The sequence below is a fragment of the Ochotona curzoniae genome, unplaced genomic scaffold, assembly GCF_017591425.1.
Source record: "Ochotona curzoniae isolate NIBS_2020 unplaced genomic scaffold, NIBS_Ocur_1.0 contig_430, whole genome shotgun sequence".
In the NCBI taxonomy this organism is placed as follows: domain Eukaryota; kingdom Metazoa; phylum Chordata; class Mammalia; order Lagomorpha; family Ochotonidae; genus Ochotona; species Ochotona curzoniae.
This window is the reverse complement of record NW_024466219.1, coordinates 14,858,787-14,878,892: the sequence shown is the minus strand read 5'-3', so window position 1 is coordinate 14,878,892 and position 20,106 is coordinate 14,858,787. Positions and strand designations below refer to the sequence as shown.

The 20,106-nt window shown below is 52.4% G+C and overlaps 1 protein-coding gene across 7 annotated transcripts in view; it reads right to left on the bottom strand.

The window, feature by feature from the left end:
• Positions 1-20,106, bottom strand: part of NFASC (neurofascin) — a 155,027-nt gene that overhangs the window by 116,002 nt on the left and 18,919 nt on the right. For 2 of the 7 annotated variants that reach the window (XM_040985258.1, XM_040985260.1), the window contains exon 2: positions 2,232-2,241. The exons of the other annotated variants lie outside the window; for them this stretch is intronic. In XM_040985258.1, the coding sequence (XP_040841192.1) occupies positions 2,232-2,241 (10 nt within the window). The remainder of the gene's footprint in view (positions 1-2,231; positions 2,242-20,106) is intronic. 7 annotated transcript variants of the gene reach the window in all.

The following is a 20,106-nucleotide window of genomic DNA, read 5'->3' as shown; positions in this document are numbered from 1 at the left end:
AAAACAAGTGCACCCTGCACAGGCAACATGTGTATGGGATGCCAGAGAAGCATCACTGGAGATGCCCAGACCTGGGTCCAGACAGGAGAAGGAGAGATCTCAGGCAGGTCAAGACTGGGAGCCAGGAAGATGGAGAGTGGTGGGCTCGACATGCAGGAGGCTTGCTGTGGAGCAGAGACGGGTGGGACAAAACCACTGACCCATTCCCAGGCCCCCACACTCTGAAAACTGCACAGGGCTGAGCTATGAGGAAGATATAGGAGTAAGTCAGAATCCTGGAGAGCAAGAGGTACTTTATGGGTGGCAGCAGGAAGCAGCGAGAAGGCCAGAAGAACCACACAGTTATTTATCCTGCCCCACCAAGTAGCAGATGCCAGCGTTAGTACCATTCTTACTCCCATAATAAAGAAATCATAAACACCACCCCAAAAGAGAGAGAAATCCAGAGGTCACCCTGTCAGGTGTGCATCTGGGCAGGGAATCTAGGCAGCCTGACTCCACCACCCATTGTGGGAGCACACGGTCCCACTACTTCCTGGGTGCTGGCTGCACCTGCTCCTTATGGCAGCTCCCCAGGGTGAAGCAGCCCTTCACCCCACCCCCAGAACATTCTTCTCCAAGGCTGCTGTCATGCTCAGGGTCAAAAAGGCCAAGTCCATGAGGCGTCCAGCTGGCTGCCCAGGAAGAGTGTCCCCCACAAGTGTGCCTGCCCCCTCAGGAAGCTCTTACCTTGTCTGGGCTGCCTCCAGCATGCAGGATGTACAGACGTGCGCTTCCAAAGCGAAGCACAGAGCGCTCCCCAGGCTCCACGCTGCTGGACTCCAAGGGCCTCAGGCCCATCAGATTCGGAGGCAGAAATGAAGCTTCTAACAGGTCCTGGCTGCCCCTCTGTTCCCAGGGGTGGGCCTCTCTGGGGCTTCCTCTTCAAGCTGGGGACATTCTCTGGCCACCCTAGCCTTTCCCCAGAAGTCTAACCCCAGCCATCACAATACCTCACCTTGTCACCTACTCAGAGGGACCATGGCACAGAGGTCCCGAAAGAGCCAACTGCTGGATCTGAGTGAACAACTGGCCCAGATCATCACCAGGATGATGCTAGACAACATTGTCATTCCTCTAGCCTCAGATTTTTTGGTCCTGAAAGGACAGCACAGGCTGCCGGCAAGTTTCCAGGAGAGGACAAGTGTCTGGGGGCTCGGGCAGGGCCTGCGGATCAGAGAGTAAGGCCGCTTTGGTAGGTGACAATGTGGCTTTTACCCACTCCTCCTGCTTTGCTTAGGCACGCCAGCCTCAGGAGGGAGCTGTCTGAGGATGACTCTGACTCTGAGAAGAAGCCCTTAGCTCCACTCTGGATCTTCCAGGAAGCTCCAGGACACTGACGACCAGACAATAGAGCAACCACCCCCAACCCCCAAAAAGCTGGGTGCAAGATGCCGCGTCATTGAGCCAAGCCAGGTGCCCCAGGCCAGTGACCGCAGCTGTGGTGACCACATGCAGCTTTGCTCCCTGCTGCACCTGCTTAGCAACTCTGGACACGACACTGGTCAAAGACCTATTCAGCACAGATCACAAGAACAGTGCTCTCAGAAACTGTGCTCCCAGGAGCAGTGGGTGTTCCTAAAAATGATCACCACTTCTCTGGTTGTGGGAGGAGCCTGCAAGTGAGTATCCACAGCGTGTGCAGGAACCTGGGACCCAGGAGGGGCTGCACACCTCCCAGTTCCTGCCATGGTGAGCTCCTGGCATCCCAGCCCTGGGTCACTGTGCTCAGGGAAGCCTATGCAACCGCAGACTCTGCTCACGGGGCCCAGGGAGCACCTGCTATGTTCCTCACCCCTGACATTCTGCCCTGGATGAGGACAGGTATCAGGCTTGCCTTAGGGAGTGGTCAGCTCTGTGATTTAAGCCAAGGAAGCAGTGTCCCTCCAGTAACCCAAGCTCTACCCGTGTGGTCCCTGAGACAGCCTCAGAACTTCCCGGCTTTAACAGGATCACTGAGTTTTCAATTCAACCCTTGAGAAGGCCTGCACCCATGCGGAAAGCAGGACAGACCCACCCCTCCACTGGTCTTTTTGTTTTCTTCCTTAGCAGCAAACCAGCACCCATTTCTCAGGCCCAGCTATCTTGAGATGCTTTCTTGAGTGCTTTCTTGCTCAGGGTAGCTTTGGGCCAGGGGCCAGTTCCACGTTCACAGCAAGTATCATTGGCTCTGACACAAAGACACAGCCCACCTGGAGTAGCCTCCAGCTTCACCTATTCTATCTCAGAACTAACCAACAGGAAGCCCAAGATCCCCTATCCTTCCAGAACAGCTAGTGCCAGCCAAAGGACCTCTTCTCACCTCCTCCCAGCTGTCCAGAGACACTGAGATTGAGCCCGAGGGGTTTGGAGGGAAAGAGCTGGAGCCAACGTCCAGAGCAAAGGGCCTGGGGGAGTAGCGGGGACACATACGAGGGACAGGGGACAGTCTAACGGCAGCACTAACGCTAGCAAGCTTAGAGATGCAGACTAAGCTCTCCCTGCCCATACTCCCCTCAGCCCCGATCTCAGCTCCCAGTCCATCTGGTGCCATGCCATGGGTTTGGAAGCTTGTCACAGGCCACTCTGCCTCTCCAGATTCCAGCCCATTTAGGACTGGAGACCAAGAGCAGGGTGGGTGGGTCACCATGCCACTCTCCCACTCAGTTTGCCTGGTTGGCATGCCAGACCTCGACAACACCTGCTCCCTGGGTGGGAAAGATGCCAGCACCAGTGGGAAGCTTTGCACGACCCCACCCCACTCCATGCACAGCCAACAGCAGAACTAGGCAGGGCTGGGGACAGGGACAGAGGCAGAAAGGGGCTCATGTCCTACCTTGCTCGTGAGGGAGTAGTGGCTGGGTTCATCCAGTATCTGTAGGACAGGTAGAGATGGCAGGCTGGCATCTCCCAGGCCCCAAGCCATGCCAGGGGCAGACTTAGGCACGGGCAAAAGCCCAGCTAGACTCCCCCCTCCAGCCCCCGCTGGGGGTGCTGGCCTCAGAGCAAACACAGCAGCCTGGTCCTGGAAAGACTCAAAACCACTCCTGGTTCCCTGCTCCCTGCCAGCTCTCTATGGCATAAACAGTGTTTTATTATCTCAAGCCCACCACGTCCTCAGAGAGTGCTATGAATGGAGCGCCACACAATACGCCTGTTTATTAATCACCGCCCGGCCCTCCCTCCCTCGCTCGCTTGCTCACCGCCGGGTCCCCTCATGCATAATGGAGGAGCTGTGTGGCCCTGTGACACAGGCCAGGCTGTGCCCCTCGGGCTCAAAGGGGAGAGACGGACAGAGGTACCAGGCTGGGCCAGGCTCCCCAAGGCGGGGGTAGGATGAGCAGCAGACCCCTCGAGGAGGACACAGACGTAATGCTGAGTGGGGGAGCACAGCAGGTGGCCCTATCCAGCACACACACACACACACACACACGTCCCACATGAGCCCGAGCAGGGGTATGGCAGACAGCTGCGGGACACATCCCTGACTCCCACCCTGTGCTGGCCATGGCTGCATGCTGCTGTAGCCCACGAGGTCACTTCTCTCTCTCTTCCATTGGGTAGCTGCATGCGTGGGCCTCCCAACCCCACCCCTGCAGTCCAAATCTTCTGCAAAATGCATCTCTCCAACTCCCCGCACCACACTCACACACACACACACACACATGCCTCCTGTTTCCCCTCCGATGGGTAGATGTCACCTATACCAGTACCTCTGCCCTCCTGGTGGCCTCAGCAGTCGCGGCCTCTTATAAACCTCACAAACATGTATACCCTTCACTTTTTAACTTCTGCTGCTGGGAGCAGATCTTAAATAAATAATTGAGGCACATCAGAATAGTGTTTAGAATCAGAGAAAAAGAAAAGAAAAGACAAAAGCCTCAGAGCCTAACCAAAGGACATGAGACACTGCAGGGTGCCCAAGTGGGGCCTGACAGGCAGCGCAGCATGCAAGCCCCTAGCGTCCCGGAGCCAGGGGACCGCGGTGCCAACCGTGTTTCTGCAGTGTATCAGCTGTGTTTGCCTGCGTAAGTCACTCATCCTTTCTGTGCTCCAGCTTCCTCACCTGTGTAACTGGGAAAGAGGACCAGTGCCACATCCTAAGCATTCCGTGACAGTGCGGGGACATATGGTAAACACTTTTTTAAAAAGAGAGAGTGGGGCCCGGCGCGGTGGTGCAAGTGGTTAAAGGTCCTCGCCTTGCACGCCCGGGATCCCATATGGGCGCCGGTTCTAATCCCGGCAGCCCCACTTCCCTTCCAGCTCCCTGCCTGTGGCCTGGGAAAGCAGTCGAGGACGGCCCAAAGCTTTGGGAACCTGCACCCGTGTGCCTGGGAAAGCAGTCGAGGACGGCCCAAAGCCTTGGGACCCTGCACCCGTGTGGGAGACCTGGAAGAGGCTCCTGGCTTCGGATCGGCATAGTATCGGCCCGTTGTGCTCACTTGGGGAGTGAATCATCGGACGGAAGATCTTCCTCTCTGTCTCTCCTCTCTGTACATCCGCCTTTCCAATAAAAAAAATAATAAAAATAAATCTTTAAAAAAAAATATTAAAAAAAAAAGAGAAAGTGACACACTACTTCTGCGTTCTAAATAATGAAATTATATATAAATATTAGGGTGATAAAATAATGCAGGCAGATATTTTCATTCAAAGATGAAGCAAAAAGATACAAAAATAGGATACAAGTGATGACCTTTTGCTGGTGAAATGGCTAATTAGCATTTTTTCCTTTGTGCTTGTTCATGTTAGCTAAATTGCCTGCCAAGAGTAGAGATCACTTCTGCTAAGACAGAAGAGCCATGGCCAGTGTCCAGGAGAGCACAGGGCAGCCCCAGCCCCAACGCGACTCCTCCTCCAGTATAGACTCATCTCCTGGGGCCCCAAGCCCTCGAGTGCACCTGCTGGCTCCGCTGACCTCCGGGTCAACAGGGCCCCTTCCGGTAGGGGTGGCTGTTCAGGCCTCTGGCAGACACCAGGCATGGAAGTGAATGGGAAAGACCCTGAGATCTGGTGCCAGGACACAGGGCACTTTGCTGGATGGGGCAGAGGCAGCGGGGTAGGGAGAGGCTGGAGGGGAAGCTTGGATTTATTCCACAAGCAAGAGGAACGAGAGAAAGCAGGATTCTGGGAAGGCTGGACAAGCATCTCGCCAACCCCCGCTGGTGGTCTGGGAATGCAGGAGACCGAGAGGGCAACCGCTGCTCTATCCTCCCCTCCTGTCCCTGTCCCCATCCTTGTCTCCTCTGCAGGCAGCTCGGGGCTGGAAGCCACCTCCTTGTTTTGCCCTTGACTTTCTGTCTCACAGAGGCCAGCCACAAGGGCCATCTCTCAGAGGCACCTGCAGCCTAGGAACCCGGTTCTTGGGTAGGGAATGGGGTGGGAGGCCACAGGAGAGGCAACTGGCGGAGGGGTTTGAGACAGCTGCTGGGGTTTCCCTGAATGTGGGTCAGGTCACATTGGCAGAGGGCAATGGGTGCCAGTGGAGCAGCTGTAAAACAGCTGGTGTGCCTGTGGGAGAGCTCCCTCCTGTTTTGGCACCCTGTCCAGACCCCAGGGTCATTCCCCTGCGAGACCACAGCCCCCTCCCATGAGGTCTGCATGTTGGGGCCAGTCCTCCTGTCACACACCAGCAAGATGACAGTGATAAGGGGAGACTGGGGTGGAGGGCGCTTTTTTTTTTGCGGTGGGGGTGGGGGGTGGCACTGAGCCTGCTAGGGCATCACCTGCCCATATTAGCTGCTTGTCACAATTGCAGCTGAGGGTCCAGACTCCTCTATGGATACAAAATGCACACACACACACACACACACACACACCACACACACCAGCATGAAAGGAATTCCACCATGGCCAGAAACATTCAGAAATTTGGAAGCATTCAGTGGAAGCAGAAAGGTCAGGTTAACCTGCCCAGCATGGCAACCATCCAGAAGCAAGTCAGCCTGAGGAAGCCTGTGGGAGGGACACGTTGTGCGTCTCTGAGGAGGGGGTCTCGGTCCTCACTGAGTATGCCCTGGGCAGTGTGAGCATGCTCTGGCCATGTGTGGAAGTGTATCAGCACGCAGGTGCGACTGTGTGGTGCACACATGTGTCAGTCCTGGGTGTGCTCTTAGCTGAGTGTCTCAGTAGCTATGTGGTGCTAGCTGTGTGTCTCCAAGGATTTACAGATCGGGGTGTGTGTGTGTGTGTGTACGTCTGTGTATGCATGTGTGTGTCTGTTATCTGGATTTGTGTTTGATACATGGGCCCTGGGTCTTGGTATGCGTGTTTGCCCTGGTTCCCATATGAGTTTCTGAGCAGGCATGTCCATTCTGGGATGTGCTTTGTGTCCATGTCTCTGTTTCCATAGGTGTGTGGATGAAGGCAGAAGCCAGAGAAAGTGAGGTGATCCCCTCACCCCAATGTCCCTGTTGTCATCTGCGAGTTCCAGAGGCAAAAACAACCCTCAATGAGTCTTCCCCACAGTCACCTGCAGCTGCCAGGCTGACTTCCTAGGCCCTCTTGGTCAGTGTCCACTAATATGACTGCCCCTGCTTTGCCTCACCCAGCTAGGGCAGTCACCCTCCACATTCCTGCTCTCTTCTTTCTTTGCCTAGTATCCCCTCACTGCATCACTACCTTACAAGTCTTATTCCTTCAGTAAGACCAGTCATGGGCCACCCTTGGAAGCCAGTCAGCCCTTGGGCTGGGTGTGACATCCACTGCCCTCATTACGGTGATATGTGCCGCTGTGGCCTCTCAGGTACCCAGGCAGGGGCTGGCATGCAGGGCCCTGCAGGGAACATTTGCTGACCTCTATAGCCTGAACTCCTGAGGCAGCAAACTAGAAAAGGAGAGGACCTTCCAGGCAGCGCAGGGACAAGACACGGGAAGTCCCCAGCCCCAGTGTGCAAGCAGCCTGGGAACAGCCTCCCGCCTTCTTTGGATCCGAAATCTGGATGTGATGGAGTCTCTTCAAGATGCAATGGGGGCAGCTCTGCCAGCTTCTCCCTTGCCCTGAAGCACAATTACTCAAGAACCTTGCTCAAGGGTGCCACACACTCCAATACCCCTCCCACACTGGAAGTCACATCCAGTCCTGCAGCCACAGCGGTGTCCAGTTACTCATGTTCCGTGTCCAGCAGCCTTGACCATCCTCCATGCCCAGCTCTGCTCATGCTCTAAACACCTGTGTTCTCTGAGTTTTTTATTCTGCCTTCCCAGACCTGCACCCAGTGAGGGGAGCAAGACCCTGACTGCCACCGAGAGAAAAGGAGCAAGAGAGCCCCGCAAGGATGTGTCCAGGAGCACGGCCACTGGAGCAAAGGCATGGAGGCCACCCTGCCTTTGCAGGAGACAGCAGAACTTGAGGCCAGCAACCAACCAGAAAGGCTGAACTGGTACCAAAGGGGGCCAGGTGTTGGGTACAGCAACCAAGCTGGGACACCAGTTTCCTGCTGATGCACACCCCTTGGGAGACAGCAGGTGCTGGGCTCCCTTCCTGCCACCCATGGGGGAGACTCAGCTGGAGCTCTTGGCTTCAGCCTGGCCTCTCTTGCTGCTTTGGGCCTTTGGAGAGTGAATCAGAGATCGCTGTCTCTCTGCCTGTCAAAATAGAAATTTTCCTAATTTAAAAAAAAAAAAATTGTACAGCAGGGTTGACGTGGTCTACCTGGGCCTCCCATCCACTGCTGGCAGACAAGTTAACTGGCAGAGCCATGCAAGCACTAAAGCTGGGCATGTGACTCCCAGTGCCACACCCCGCGTTCCCCAGTCCTTCCTCTGGATAGTTACCTGGCAGAACTCAGTCCTCACATCTCTAAGATGGGTTCAAGGATGATGACACTCAGATCCCCATGAAACTACAGGTCGTCTGAGTAGCCACAACTGAAAAGCAAGAACAAAGTCAGAGATTCCTATTTCCTAACCCCAAAGCATACAAAACAATGGTCATCCAATCAGTATGGCGTATACAAGCCAGGGTACTCCAGAAAGTTCATAGAAGAGGTTTAAAAAGTAAGATTTTTCTGACATTAGTTTTCTTAAAGGATGTATTTGTTTATTTGAAAGGCAAAGTTACATAGAGAGAAGCAGAGGGAGGGAGAGAGAGAGGGAAAGAGAGAGAGAGAGAAGAGAGAAGAGAGAAGAGTCTTCCATCCAATGGTTTATTCTTCAAATGGCTACAACAGCCTTAACCGAGCCAGGCTGAAGCCAGAAGCCAGGAAACAAGAGCTTCCTCTGGACCTCTCACATGGGCAGCAGGGGCTCACATTTTGGATCATCTTCCATTGCCTTCCTAGGCTCACCAGCAGGGAGCTGGATCAGAAGTGGAGTATCTGGGACTTTAACTGGCACCCATATGGTATGCCAGCACTGAAAGTAACAGCTTAATGTGCTATGCCACAATACCAATCCCTGATGTTAATCTTTCAAATACATAAATAGTTTTTCTGTTCTATGCACTTTCACAAACCTTCTGAAAATCATCAATAGACACAGAGAGCCATGAAAAAGAACAGAATCCAGGGCCCGGAGCAACAGCGTAGTGGCTAAAGTCCTCGCCTTGAATGAGCCAGGATCCCATATAGGCGCCAGTTCTAATTCCAGCAGCCCTACTTCCCATCCAGCTTCCTGCTTGTGGCCTGGGAAAGCAGTAGAGGACGGCCCAAAGCCTTGGGACCTTGCACCCACATGGGAGACCTGGAGGAGGTTCCTGGCTCCCGACTTTGGATCAGCACAGCACCGGCCATTGCAGTCATTTGGGGAGTGAATCATCAGACGGAAGATCTTCCTCTCTGTCTCTCCTCCTCTCTGTATATCTGACTTTGCAATAAAAATAAACAAATCTTTAAAAAAAATCCAAAAATACACTCAGATACCTGGCCAACTGACTTTTAACCATCTATCTAGCAAATGATGCTAAACAACTGAATTTTCACATAAAAAAGAAGCTGTATCCAAGGCATATACATAAATTAAGTAAATATATCAATCAATATCTTCAACATGACCTACAATGACAAAATTCTCAGGATATAGCTTTAGCTAAATCATGACTTTGGTTTAGCAAAAAATTTTTGGATTTGACATTAAAGCATGAAGCATAAAGGGAAAAGACAGTTAAATCAGATTCCAGCAAAATTGGCAAGGAAGTCAAATAGACAATTTGCTAAAGGAGAGATGCACTGGTCTCAGAAGCACATGAACAGGTACTCAGTATCTCTAATAACCATAATGAAATAGCACTTCACACGGAATAGGATATCCATTAAACAGAGAGGAATAATGAATGAAATGGAAAGTAGCAAGCATATTCAAGGAGGTAGAGAAACTGGCACCCTTCTACACTGCTCCCGGGAAGGTAAAATGATGCAGCCACTACAGGAAGCAATTTGGCGGCTCCTCAGAGAGCTAAATACAGAGTCGGAGTAACCCAGTCATCTCGCTCCTAGGCATTTACTCAAAAGAGCTGAAAACAGGGTCCCGGGGTTGGGTATCTGGCACAGGGACTAAGCCACAGTCTGAGAGGCCCATACTCCATATCAGAGTGCCTGGGTTGGAGGCCTGACTCTCCTCTCCATTCCAGCTTCCTGCTCATGTGCACCCTGGGAGGCAGAAGGTGATGGCTTAAGTGGTTGAGTCCCGGCCTCCTGTGTGGGAGACCAGAAATGAGGCAATCTGCTTTGGACTTGGCCCAGCCTTGGCGAATTAGTGAATGAGGTGTCATTGTCTGGCACGTGGCTACATGCTGTTTCAAATAAATTTTAAAATCTAAAGAGAAGAGAACAGGGTATCATTTAGATACCTCTATAGCAATGTTCACTGCAGAATTATTTAAAATAGCCAAAAGGTAGAACTGAATCAAGTATCCCCAAAGATGGGTGGAGAAATAGAATGTGGCATTTCTACACAATGAAATCTTAAATTTTTATTTATATATTTTCATTTTATTTGAAAGGCAGGGACAGAGAGAAATCTCCCATCCACCTGAAACACCTGTAATGACCAAAACCAGGTGAGGCTGATGCCAGGAGCCAGGAACTCAAGGTGAGTCTCCCCCAAGGGTAACAGGGACCTGAGTCACCATCTGCTGCTTCCTGGGATACAGCTGGATTAGAAGAGGAGCTGGGACTCGAGCCAGGACTCAGATATGGGCTGCTGGCACCCCAGGCAGCACCTTAACTGCTATGCCAACTGTCCATCTCAAAACAATGGGAGCATATTCATTCATAAAACAAAATGAAATTCTGAATCATATTGTAATATGAATGAATCCTGAAAACATTATGCAAAATGAAATAAGCCAGATGCAAAGGACAAATGTTACATGATTGCATGTCCATGAAAATATCTAAGACAGGCAAATTCTACAGGAAAGTCAAGAGAGTTACCAAGGGCTACGAGCAGCAGGGAATGACGGGTGACTGCCCAGTGGTTATTGGCAGTGATGACAGTACTTTGCAAATGGAACAGAGAGGGTGTTCAACATACGGATGCAATAAATGCCCCTGATTTAGAAACTAAAATGGTTAAAATGGTCCATTACATACACACATTTACATACAAGGGCATCAAAACCTTCATGGAAAAAGAAAATGTCTCTTATGGGGGAAAAAAAAGGCATAGATTGCAAAAACCTCTAGCACCACACTGAACATCTTTTCATTTCATTCTCCATGAATTTTCTGAAGATTCTCCCCACAACCAAACACACACAACCATAATGAAAGAATTCCAAACAGCTGCAGCATCCTTCCCTGCTCTGTGCCTGAATTATCAATATCTGACCCCAGACAAATAACTGCCAGGAAAAACGCCACACAGATGTGAGACTGGCTTTGGAAGTGCTACCTCCCCTGAGGGTGCTGTTCTTCGAACACTGGAGACAGTTACTGTGGTGATGGTGTGGAGGGGATCTATTCTTGGCTCTGAAATCCCACTGACCTTGTCATGCACCTTCAGGCCAGGTTGTAAAATAGGACAGTGTCACCAGCCTCCCGGGAACTGGGAACCGGCCGGAGTGCCTCCGCTCCAACCCCTCCCAGCAGCCCACCATGGATTTCCTCACTCGCACCTTCCTTGCTGTGGCCTTCAGCATCTCCAACAAGGAGAGGAAACGCACCTCCTTTGCAGGAAGCCAAACGCAGCCAGCCGCTGGCCTCAGGGTCAGCCGCAGCTTCTCTGCCAGCCTTCCAATGCTGGCTCCCCGCTCAGACCCTTCCAGGGTGGCCCTGCAGAGTCCAAGCCTTGAGAAGAGACCTGAGCTTTTGAAACCTTAACAAATCTAACTCACCAAGATGCCTGTTCACCTATGCTCAACACCCCATCTGCCTTTTCCTCCAACTACCCTCCAGAGGTGGAAAATCCTGCCAACAGCACTGTTCTCCACACGGCCTGTTCCTAGCCTGTGGACTCCCCACGCTGTGTCACAGACCCTTCTCCGCCCTCTGCCCCATGCTGGGAAACACTAGCTAGGGCCCATTACGGCACTGCACCCCCAGGTTGTATTGACTCCATCTCCCTAAGACTCCCAAAATGGAAATCTTTCTTCCATTTCCTGGAGGTATACTACTAACTCGGTCCCCCTTCACGTGGGCTCTTTCGATGTTGACCTATTAGGTCTGCCCAGTGATCTTTCAACACACACACAGCAAAATGCATGTATTTAAAGGAGTACTGTCTCCTGCAGAGAGCCCCTGGAGCGGCTACAAACACACTCCAGCAACACTACCTGAGTTTGGATGCCCCTTCCTGCCCCTACGGTGGAGAGGAGAGGCTCCTTAGCCAAGAATAGGAAAGCTGGTGAAGTGGGGAGAGAGAGGGGCGGCTCTGCGGGCTGTTCCCAGGGAAGAAGCGGCACGCTCTTGTGCAGGACAGGTGCAGCCCTGGTGGACAGCACACATACAGCTGAGTGGGATCTGCAAGCAACACGAGAAATAACTAGAAACCCTTCCACTGCCACCTCTCAGTTCCTGGACTAGTCCCACACCCCGCCTCGCTGTGTCTTGACTAGGAACTGGAACCCTCAAATGCCAAAGTGGCTGCCACAGGGGGCACAGCAGCAAGCCGCTCCCTCTCTCAGGAGGAGACAGTGTGGTGAGTCCTCAGGTCCTGGATCCCAGATGCAGCCTCCAGGAAGCCCCAGCAGAGACCCAGGAAGGAGCCTGCCCCTGACTCAGGGCTGGTCTGAGGCCTCCTTCAGGCCTTTCATTCATTGGTCCCATGGCACAGCATAGATGTTCTACCAGACACCTGCTATGTGGCCTAAAGAACAGCCTGCTGCTCAGAGAGCTTTTCCTGATGTGGTGGGTGGCACAGACTCTCCAGGGAGCTGGCACAGGGAACTGCCAGGAGGACAGGTAAATGCAGGGATGCAGGAGGAAGATAGAACTGCCAGGGACTGGGAGTGTAGCTGGTGGAGGGGTTGCTTGGGTCAGAGGGAAGATGAACCTGTTCTGAAACCAGACAGTAGTGACAGCCACATGGTACCACCACACAGTCACAGTTATTGCACTGCAAATTTTAAGATGGTTAAAATGGTAAATTCTGTGTTCTGTGTATTTTTCCAAAATTTTATTTCCAAGGCAGAGAGCAAATACTAAGGCTCCCATCCACTGGTTCATTTACCCAAAAGAGCCTAGGCTGGGCCAACAATGCTAGGAGCTGGGAACTCCATCCAGGTCTCCCATGTGGCTGGCAGGGATCCAAGCCCTGGAACCATCAACCACTAACTCCCAGAGTGTGCACCAGCAGGCAGCGGGGTGGGAAGTGGAGCAGGGACTCAAACAAACACACTCTAGGATGGAATGCGGCTTTCCCAAATGGTATGGTAGCTACAGTTCCCAATGCCCAGCCCTGTCATTTGTATCTCGTCACAGAGAAAATAAAGAAGCAAGCAGCTGCTGTGTTCAATTCCAGCTTCAGCAGTGAGGGCAAGGCTGCCAGCCCTGGTTGGTGGCTGTCACCGGAGCAGGGTGCTGAGAAAGGAGGGCAGGAGACACAGGCCTCAGACTGATGACCATCAGCTCCAGCTCCAGCCCCTCACCACACCAAACCCATCAGGATCCATTGTAACTATTCCCTGATGGAGGCTAGAGGGAGAAGTGGACACTTCTAACTCAAGTGGGTTTTCTTGGTCCACTCTAATCCCCACAGGCAGCATCATGGCCACTGGTGACCACTCACTGCTATTTCTTTTTGCACCATCAAGAATTGAGCTCGTGGGCTGCCCAGGGACCAGGAGCAGGGCTGTCCTTTCTTTGAGGAAAGGCTGTCCCCTCCACTAGCAGTGGCTTGTCACGAAGGCCACCACACCACACTCCTCTCTGGACACCCCTTCCTGCATCCCTCCCCTGGCTCCCCAAGGCTGCTGCTCATACATGCTGCCCAGGCAAGTCTGCTGACCCAGCTCCCAGCTTTGTCAGGGACATCCTGGCCAGGCAGCTGGGGCTGGTCTCCAAGACTCCAGTCCCATGGCAGCCTCCAGCTCAAGGGGAGGAGGTTTTCCTAATCTTTGCGCATGAGGATTTGCAAACTCAGACAACAGACAAGACCCTTAGTGGCAATTACAAGATTAATAACATTAAGTCTTAAATGGTTATTACAGCCCAGATCCCTTATTAGTTGTGACAGCCAGTGAATGAGCAAGCAGTGAATTTTAATGTGCATGGAAGATAATGTTGAAGATTCAATGGTTCTCCATCAGTGCAGCTGGTGGATCCCGGTCCCGGCCTCCAGGAAAAGTGGGCAGAGTCCCAGGAAGGAGCCTGCTCCTGGCTTGCTCATTGTTTAAGGCCTCCTTTAGGCTTTTCATTCATCTGACCCATGAAAGAGCTCAGGGTTCAACTGGGCAACTGCTAGGTGGCTCTCAGACCAACCTCCCTGCTCAGAGAGCCTCCCAGGGCGTACTAGGGAATTCAGACTTTCTGGTGAACTGTGTGCTTCTGGCATTTTCCTGTCCACCAAGGCCATGGAGGAAGGAGGGAGGGAGAGCGAACTGCTCTGACCAGGGATGAGCAGTCCCACAGCTGTGTCACCTAGGGCTGAGCTTGGGAAAACCACTTCCTGTTTGCAGGGGGCTGTCTAAGGCAGACACACCTGGCACTAGGAGTGGGTAGAAGCTGACACCTTCAGCTTGTCAGGAAGGGACAGAAGCCCTGGAAAACCAGCTGTGAGCAAAAAAAAAAAAAAAAAAGTTCCCATATGCTTGTGCTGAGATGCCTGATGGAGGGGTGGGCAGTTAGGCTCCACACAAGATGCCTGTACCACCATCTATAAGTACCACTCCAGTCCCTGCCCCCACCCAAGTCAGCTCCCTACTGACGCATCTGGGAAGGTGGCAGATGATGGCTCCAGGGCTTGGAGCTCCTGACACCCATGTGGAACAGCAGGAAGGTGTTCCAGGTTCCTGGCTTCAAGCTAACCCAGCCCTGGCTGTTGTGAGCACCTGGGAAATGAACCAGTGGATGTAAGAGTTCTTTATCGCTTCCTCTCTCCTCTCCCTATCTTTCAGACAAAAATGCGCACAAGTTTTTTAAAAGGCCTGGGTGGAAAGTCAGTGATAGAACCTCTCACTGGGATCTTTCCAAAAGAGGCAGTCAGGGTTCTGGCCCTAGTCACTGGCCCCTGGACCACAGAACCAAGAGTAGGAGGGCCACAGCTTCTGGGAACTCCCAAGACCCTGTACTGAACAAGCAGGTGCAGGCAGGCTCCTCCCCCAAGGGATCTCCCAAGACACACAAGAAAGAATGATTGGAAAGGGAAATGTCAAAAAGCAAGCAAGGAAGGCATTAGGCAGGGAGAGCGGAGTGAGGCCAACCTGTTGCCATGGCAATGCTCTCCTGCATGGCATCCAGACATAAATTATTGATAATGGGCACTGCTTCTCCAGCTTCCCCAAGCCCCCCACACTCTAGCAGCTCCCCACTCCACCAGGTCTTCATTCACCTGAGAGCACCACTCTGAGACCATCCAGGAGCCTGGAAACTCACAGGCCTCCTCCACACATCCCTGCCTCCCAAGCTGCTGGGCAGCTTCACTGTTCAGCTGCATGTTGGGGAGCTCAGAGTGTATCTGAATGTATCTGGAGATAGAGCCTTAATCATCTTTAAAGCTTTATTCTAGGGCCTGGCATGGTAGCCTGGCAGCTAAAGTCTGCAACTTGCAGGATCCCACATGAGTGTTGGTTCTTATCCCTGTAGCCCCACTTCCCATCCAGCTCCCTGTTTGTGAACTGGGAAAGCAGTTGAGGAGGCCCAAAGCCTTGGGACCTTGCACCCATATGGGAGACGCAGAGGAAGCTCCTGACTCCTGCCTTCAGATTAGCTCAGCTCTGGCTGTTGTGGCCACTTGGGGAATGAATCAGCAGATGGAAAAGCTTCCTTTCTGTCTCTCCTTTCTGTATATAAATAAATCTTTAATAAAAGCTTTATTCTATTATATTTAAAGAGTAATAGAGAAGGTCACACACACACATCTTCCATCCACTGGTTTGCTCTCTAAATGGCCACATGGCCAGGGATGGCCCAGGTCTTCGCCAGGAGCCCCAAGTTCCATCCAGGAGGGCTTTGTAGATGGCAGGGGCCCAGGCACTTGGGACATCGTCTGCTTCTTCCCAAGGCACATTGCCAGGAGCTGCACTGGAAGTGGAGCAGCCAGGACTTGAACACACCCAGCACCCACACAGATTGCAGTGTCCATAGCTAGCAGTTTAACCTGCTCTATTGCAATGCCAGCTGGAGACAGGGCCTTTAGAGAGGTAATGAAATAAAATGATGTCATATGCGATGGTCTGATCCCTACAGAACTGTGCTTTTACAAGCGGAGGAGATATTGTGACCCAGAATACAATGGAATATCATTCAGCCATAAACAGGAATGAGGAACTGATACATGCTCCAGTGGGGAGGAACCTTGAAAACTATCTGAAAGAAGTTAGACAAGAAAGCTAGCGTGAGACAGCTTCTTGAACGTGACATATTTACAACAGCCAAATCAGAGAGCAGACTGGCCACTGCTGGGGGACAGGGCAAAGGGAGAACAGAGAGCGATGAGTCAGGGGGTCTGGGGGTCTCCAAGGTGCTGAGGAAGCTTGGAACGGGAGAAAAGAATTTATTCAGCAGCATGAATCTGCTGAACATCACTGACAATTTGCTGTAAAATGGTTATGTCATGTGAAATTCACCTGGATAAGTTATTTGTCTCTAAAGATATATTTACTTACTAAAGGTGAATGACAGCGAGAGAAGGAGAGACAGAGCAAGGGGTCTGCAATTTGCTGGTTCACACCTAAAATGGCTGCAATGGCCAGCGTTGGTCAGGCAGAAGCCAGGAGCTGGAACTCCACCTGTGCAGGAGTGTGGTGGGGTCCCAAGCCCTTTGGTCATCTGTCACTGTCTTCTCAGACACATTAGTAGGGAGCTGGATTGGAAATTGAGCAGCCAGGATTCGAACCAGAATTGCAACATAGAATGCCAGTACTGCAAGTGGGAGCTTCATCTGAATTGCCACAACACCAGCTCCCTGAATTATTGTTTATAGTGAAGTGCTGGCTATACTGGGGCTCACTCTAGACTTGCCAGTTTTGGATATGTCCTCGCAAAGACACACACCATCTTCCCTGAGCCTGCCCCCCACACCCCCGCCTGCCATTCTCAGTGACATCCTCTGGCTGAGGCCAGCCTCTCCATTACCCTGCCTGCATCAGCTCACAGGGGCCACGTGTAGGAAACACCTGAGGGCACTGGTTTTTGATGCTTTCCTGCACTTCTTAAAGCCTTCCCTGGCCTGTCCCCCACAGCGGAGCCTGGGCAGCAATCTCCCTTGATGATCCAACACTCAGTTGGGGAGGGGCAGGCCGGCCCCGTCACCAACACTGGAGGGGGATGGGGACAAAAGTCAGAGCCAAACGGTCCTCTTCCCCTCCAGCTCTCGGTGTGTGTCACCAGATCTGAGGCTATCTGGGACTCCACCTTCCCACCCAGGGATGGTTCTGTCTCGTGTGCTCATTGGTGACTACTCCTGCTCCACCCCATTCCTACCATGGCCTCCTCTGGGTCCTCACTCTGCAGGTGTCGCCTCAGGCAGATTACAAGCCACCTGAGGGCCTGGTTCCAGGCATACCTCTCCCATGGAGCCTTCCCCATGACTCCAGCCAGCAATGGCCTTTCTCTGTCCTCATCCCAAGGTTGTTTATCAGCTCCTGGGCATCGGTGGTTTTGTTCCAGCAAGGAACAGCCTTCCTGAGCCTTCCTCACCATGCCCAAGTCCTGCTTCAGCACAGCAGATTATGTCACCTCTTACTACACCTCCAGTTGGAGCGCTAGTTTGAATCCCGACTGCTCTACTTCCAATCCAGCTCCCTGTTTATGTGTCTGGGAAAGCTGCAGAAAATGGTCTAAGGGCAGAGAAAAGGGCACGGTACATCCCAGAGATGGACAACGTGAGCTGATACTGCCAGCAGAGTTCAGGGGCTGCTGGCAGGCCTTGGAACTTCAGCGCCTCAGTTCCCCTGACACAAGCAACACAAAGGAAGGGATTGGGGGCTCCCCAGCACCCTGCCCGCATGGGGTTGGGAAGGGACCTTAGAGAACTAGAGATCAGGGTTTGCAGGGGAGTGGATTGACAGCCCACGGTGCCGCGCCAGGAAGCCTGGCTCAGCCAACCTGCGCTCTGTTGGGACTGTGGCTCCCAAGCCAAGGAGACTCCACATGGGGTTCTTCTCAGCTAAGAAGGCAACAAAGGATTCAGTCCCAGAGCGACATGTCCACTGGTCCACACTCCTGCCCTCCTCAGCCAAGGCACCTGCTGGGAGTCTGTTAGTTTTCCCTATCAGCAGGTAATTAGGTCAGCTTAGAGGATTTCCCAGGTTGTGAGGGAGACAAAAGGGGTGTGGCTTTCTCAGGCTGAGCTTCCCCATGTCAAGCTGGCCCTTCCCCCCAAAAACAGGCACTCACCTCCTGGATTCAGTGTCGGCCAGAGGCAGCACGACCAAATGGAGCAGGTAAGGCTCTATAGTGGCCCATCTCTCTCCCACCCCTCTCCCCCGACAGGTGGGTCGACCCTTGCCAGGAAAAGCCCAGGAGTGTGGCTGGCTGGCTCAGATGGCTCCAGGGCTCAGATGGCTGGCTCAGACACCCTCCCACAGGGCTGCCTTAGCATTCTCCAATGGAGACCAACCAGAACATCCAAGACTCTCAACCTGTCTGTGAGCTGGGTGGGGGTAGGGGGAGCAATCATGGGCTATGAGAATAGCTGTGTGCAGGGGAGACAGAGACAAAGAGAGAGAGAGAACATGTGCAAGGTTTCCCCCAGAGAAGACCAGTGCACAGAGGTTGGTTCAAGGCTGGGAAACCCCTTACTGCAGTTGGCTTCATTGTAACCAAATCCCAAAACACACAACAGCCAGAGACTGGGCCTGGCTCTGGACAGGGTAGAAAGAAGGTTCCAGGCTGAGGTTTCAGGAGACTAGACAAATCTAACATACACACACATGCACACACACCTGCACCCATATAGCACAGGCATGCACACACACATGCACACATGAGCACACATATGCACCAGGCCACGTGCACACACATACATACAGGCATATACACAGGTGTGTATATGCATACACATGCATTGCACACACATGCATAGGAAATAAGCCAAGTTGGGGAGGTTCAACATATACAAATATGAGCCCATGTGATTGTGAGCACCAAACGCAGCCTCGATGAACTGCAGTGAGCGTTCGAGACAAGGTGTGCTTACTTGCTCCAGGCTGGCTGCTTCCTCTGGGAATTCCAAGCACATGGGAAACCACTTGCTGTCAGCCTCCACAAGGGAAAAATTAGGGAGAATAATCTACGTCCAGAGGCTGGCACCCGGTGGGTCATTTGGAAATCTCCGCAGACTGCAGATGACTGGGGCCTGGCTTTCCTCAGCATGGCTTTCCATCTATCACTGAGGTCATAAAGCGCCATGCAAGGCTGGCAGGGAGTGACCTGGCGATATGGTGTCTGCCCACGGGGGAGAAGACACTCAGGGCTAGCAAGGCAGGAGAATCCTGGAGCCCAGTCTAGCGAACATACCTGCAGACCCTTCTCACAGGCCATGGCCCCCATCCCTAAAACACCCGCATCCTTAAAGACCCGCCAGGCAACTCACTCATACCAGGTACCCCCAAGGGACTGGGAAGAGTCCCCACTGACACCCAATGGAATCCCAGGAACCAGGCCCTGAGTTCATCCATTCACAGACTGAATAATGCCAAAGATATCTCTTAGCTAGAGGTGGGTGGGGCGGGGCACATAGAGCAAGGGAAGAGCCTGTTTCCAAGCCCCATGAGGAAGGCTCCAGTCATGGAAGCCCAGAGAACAGGTGTAGGGTCAGCAAGTCTCAGTTTAAATGCTCACTGGGGCAAAGAGCTTACTCCCCTCAAAGCCTCTCACTGTACTTTACACCACAGGGCAACTCCAATAGGACCGTGGTTAGAAAGCTCCTGGATCAACTGCACAGAAAGCTGCGCTCTGCTTCTGGCTCTGACATCTGGACATCAGAGCATGTGCCTGGTCCACTTCCCACAACAGCACAGGATGAGGGGGATGCATGGTCCCCCTGGCCAAACCATGTGCCTTGTCTGTTCCCTCAACTCCTCCGATCCTGCACAAGTTTAGAATGCCTGAATATGGGACTAGGAGGAATCTCAGCAGAGGTCACCATCACCTCTCGCAATGCCTGCATCCCATGTTGGAGGCCCAGCTGCTCCACTTCCAATTCAGCTTCCAGCTAAAGTGACTGCAAAGGCAGCTGAAGGTGGGTCAACTACTTGGGCCCCTGACACCCCTGTGGCAAACCAGGATAGAGTTCCCAGCTTCTAGCCCTTTCCTGGCCCAGAGCCAGCTGTTGAGGCCGTCTGGGGAATGAACCAGCAGTTAGAAGATCTCGCTCTCTCCATTGTGCCTCTCAAATAAATAAACAAATCATCACAAAACAAAGCTGCTGTTCTCCATCAATATTACTCAAATAGCCAGTTAATCCGAGTTACCTTAAAATTTTTAAAATATGCTATTTTAGATCATCTTACTAAACATTTCTGTGAAGCATCATTTTTATGCAATT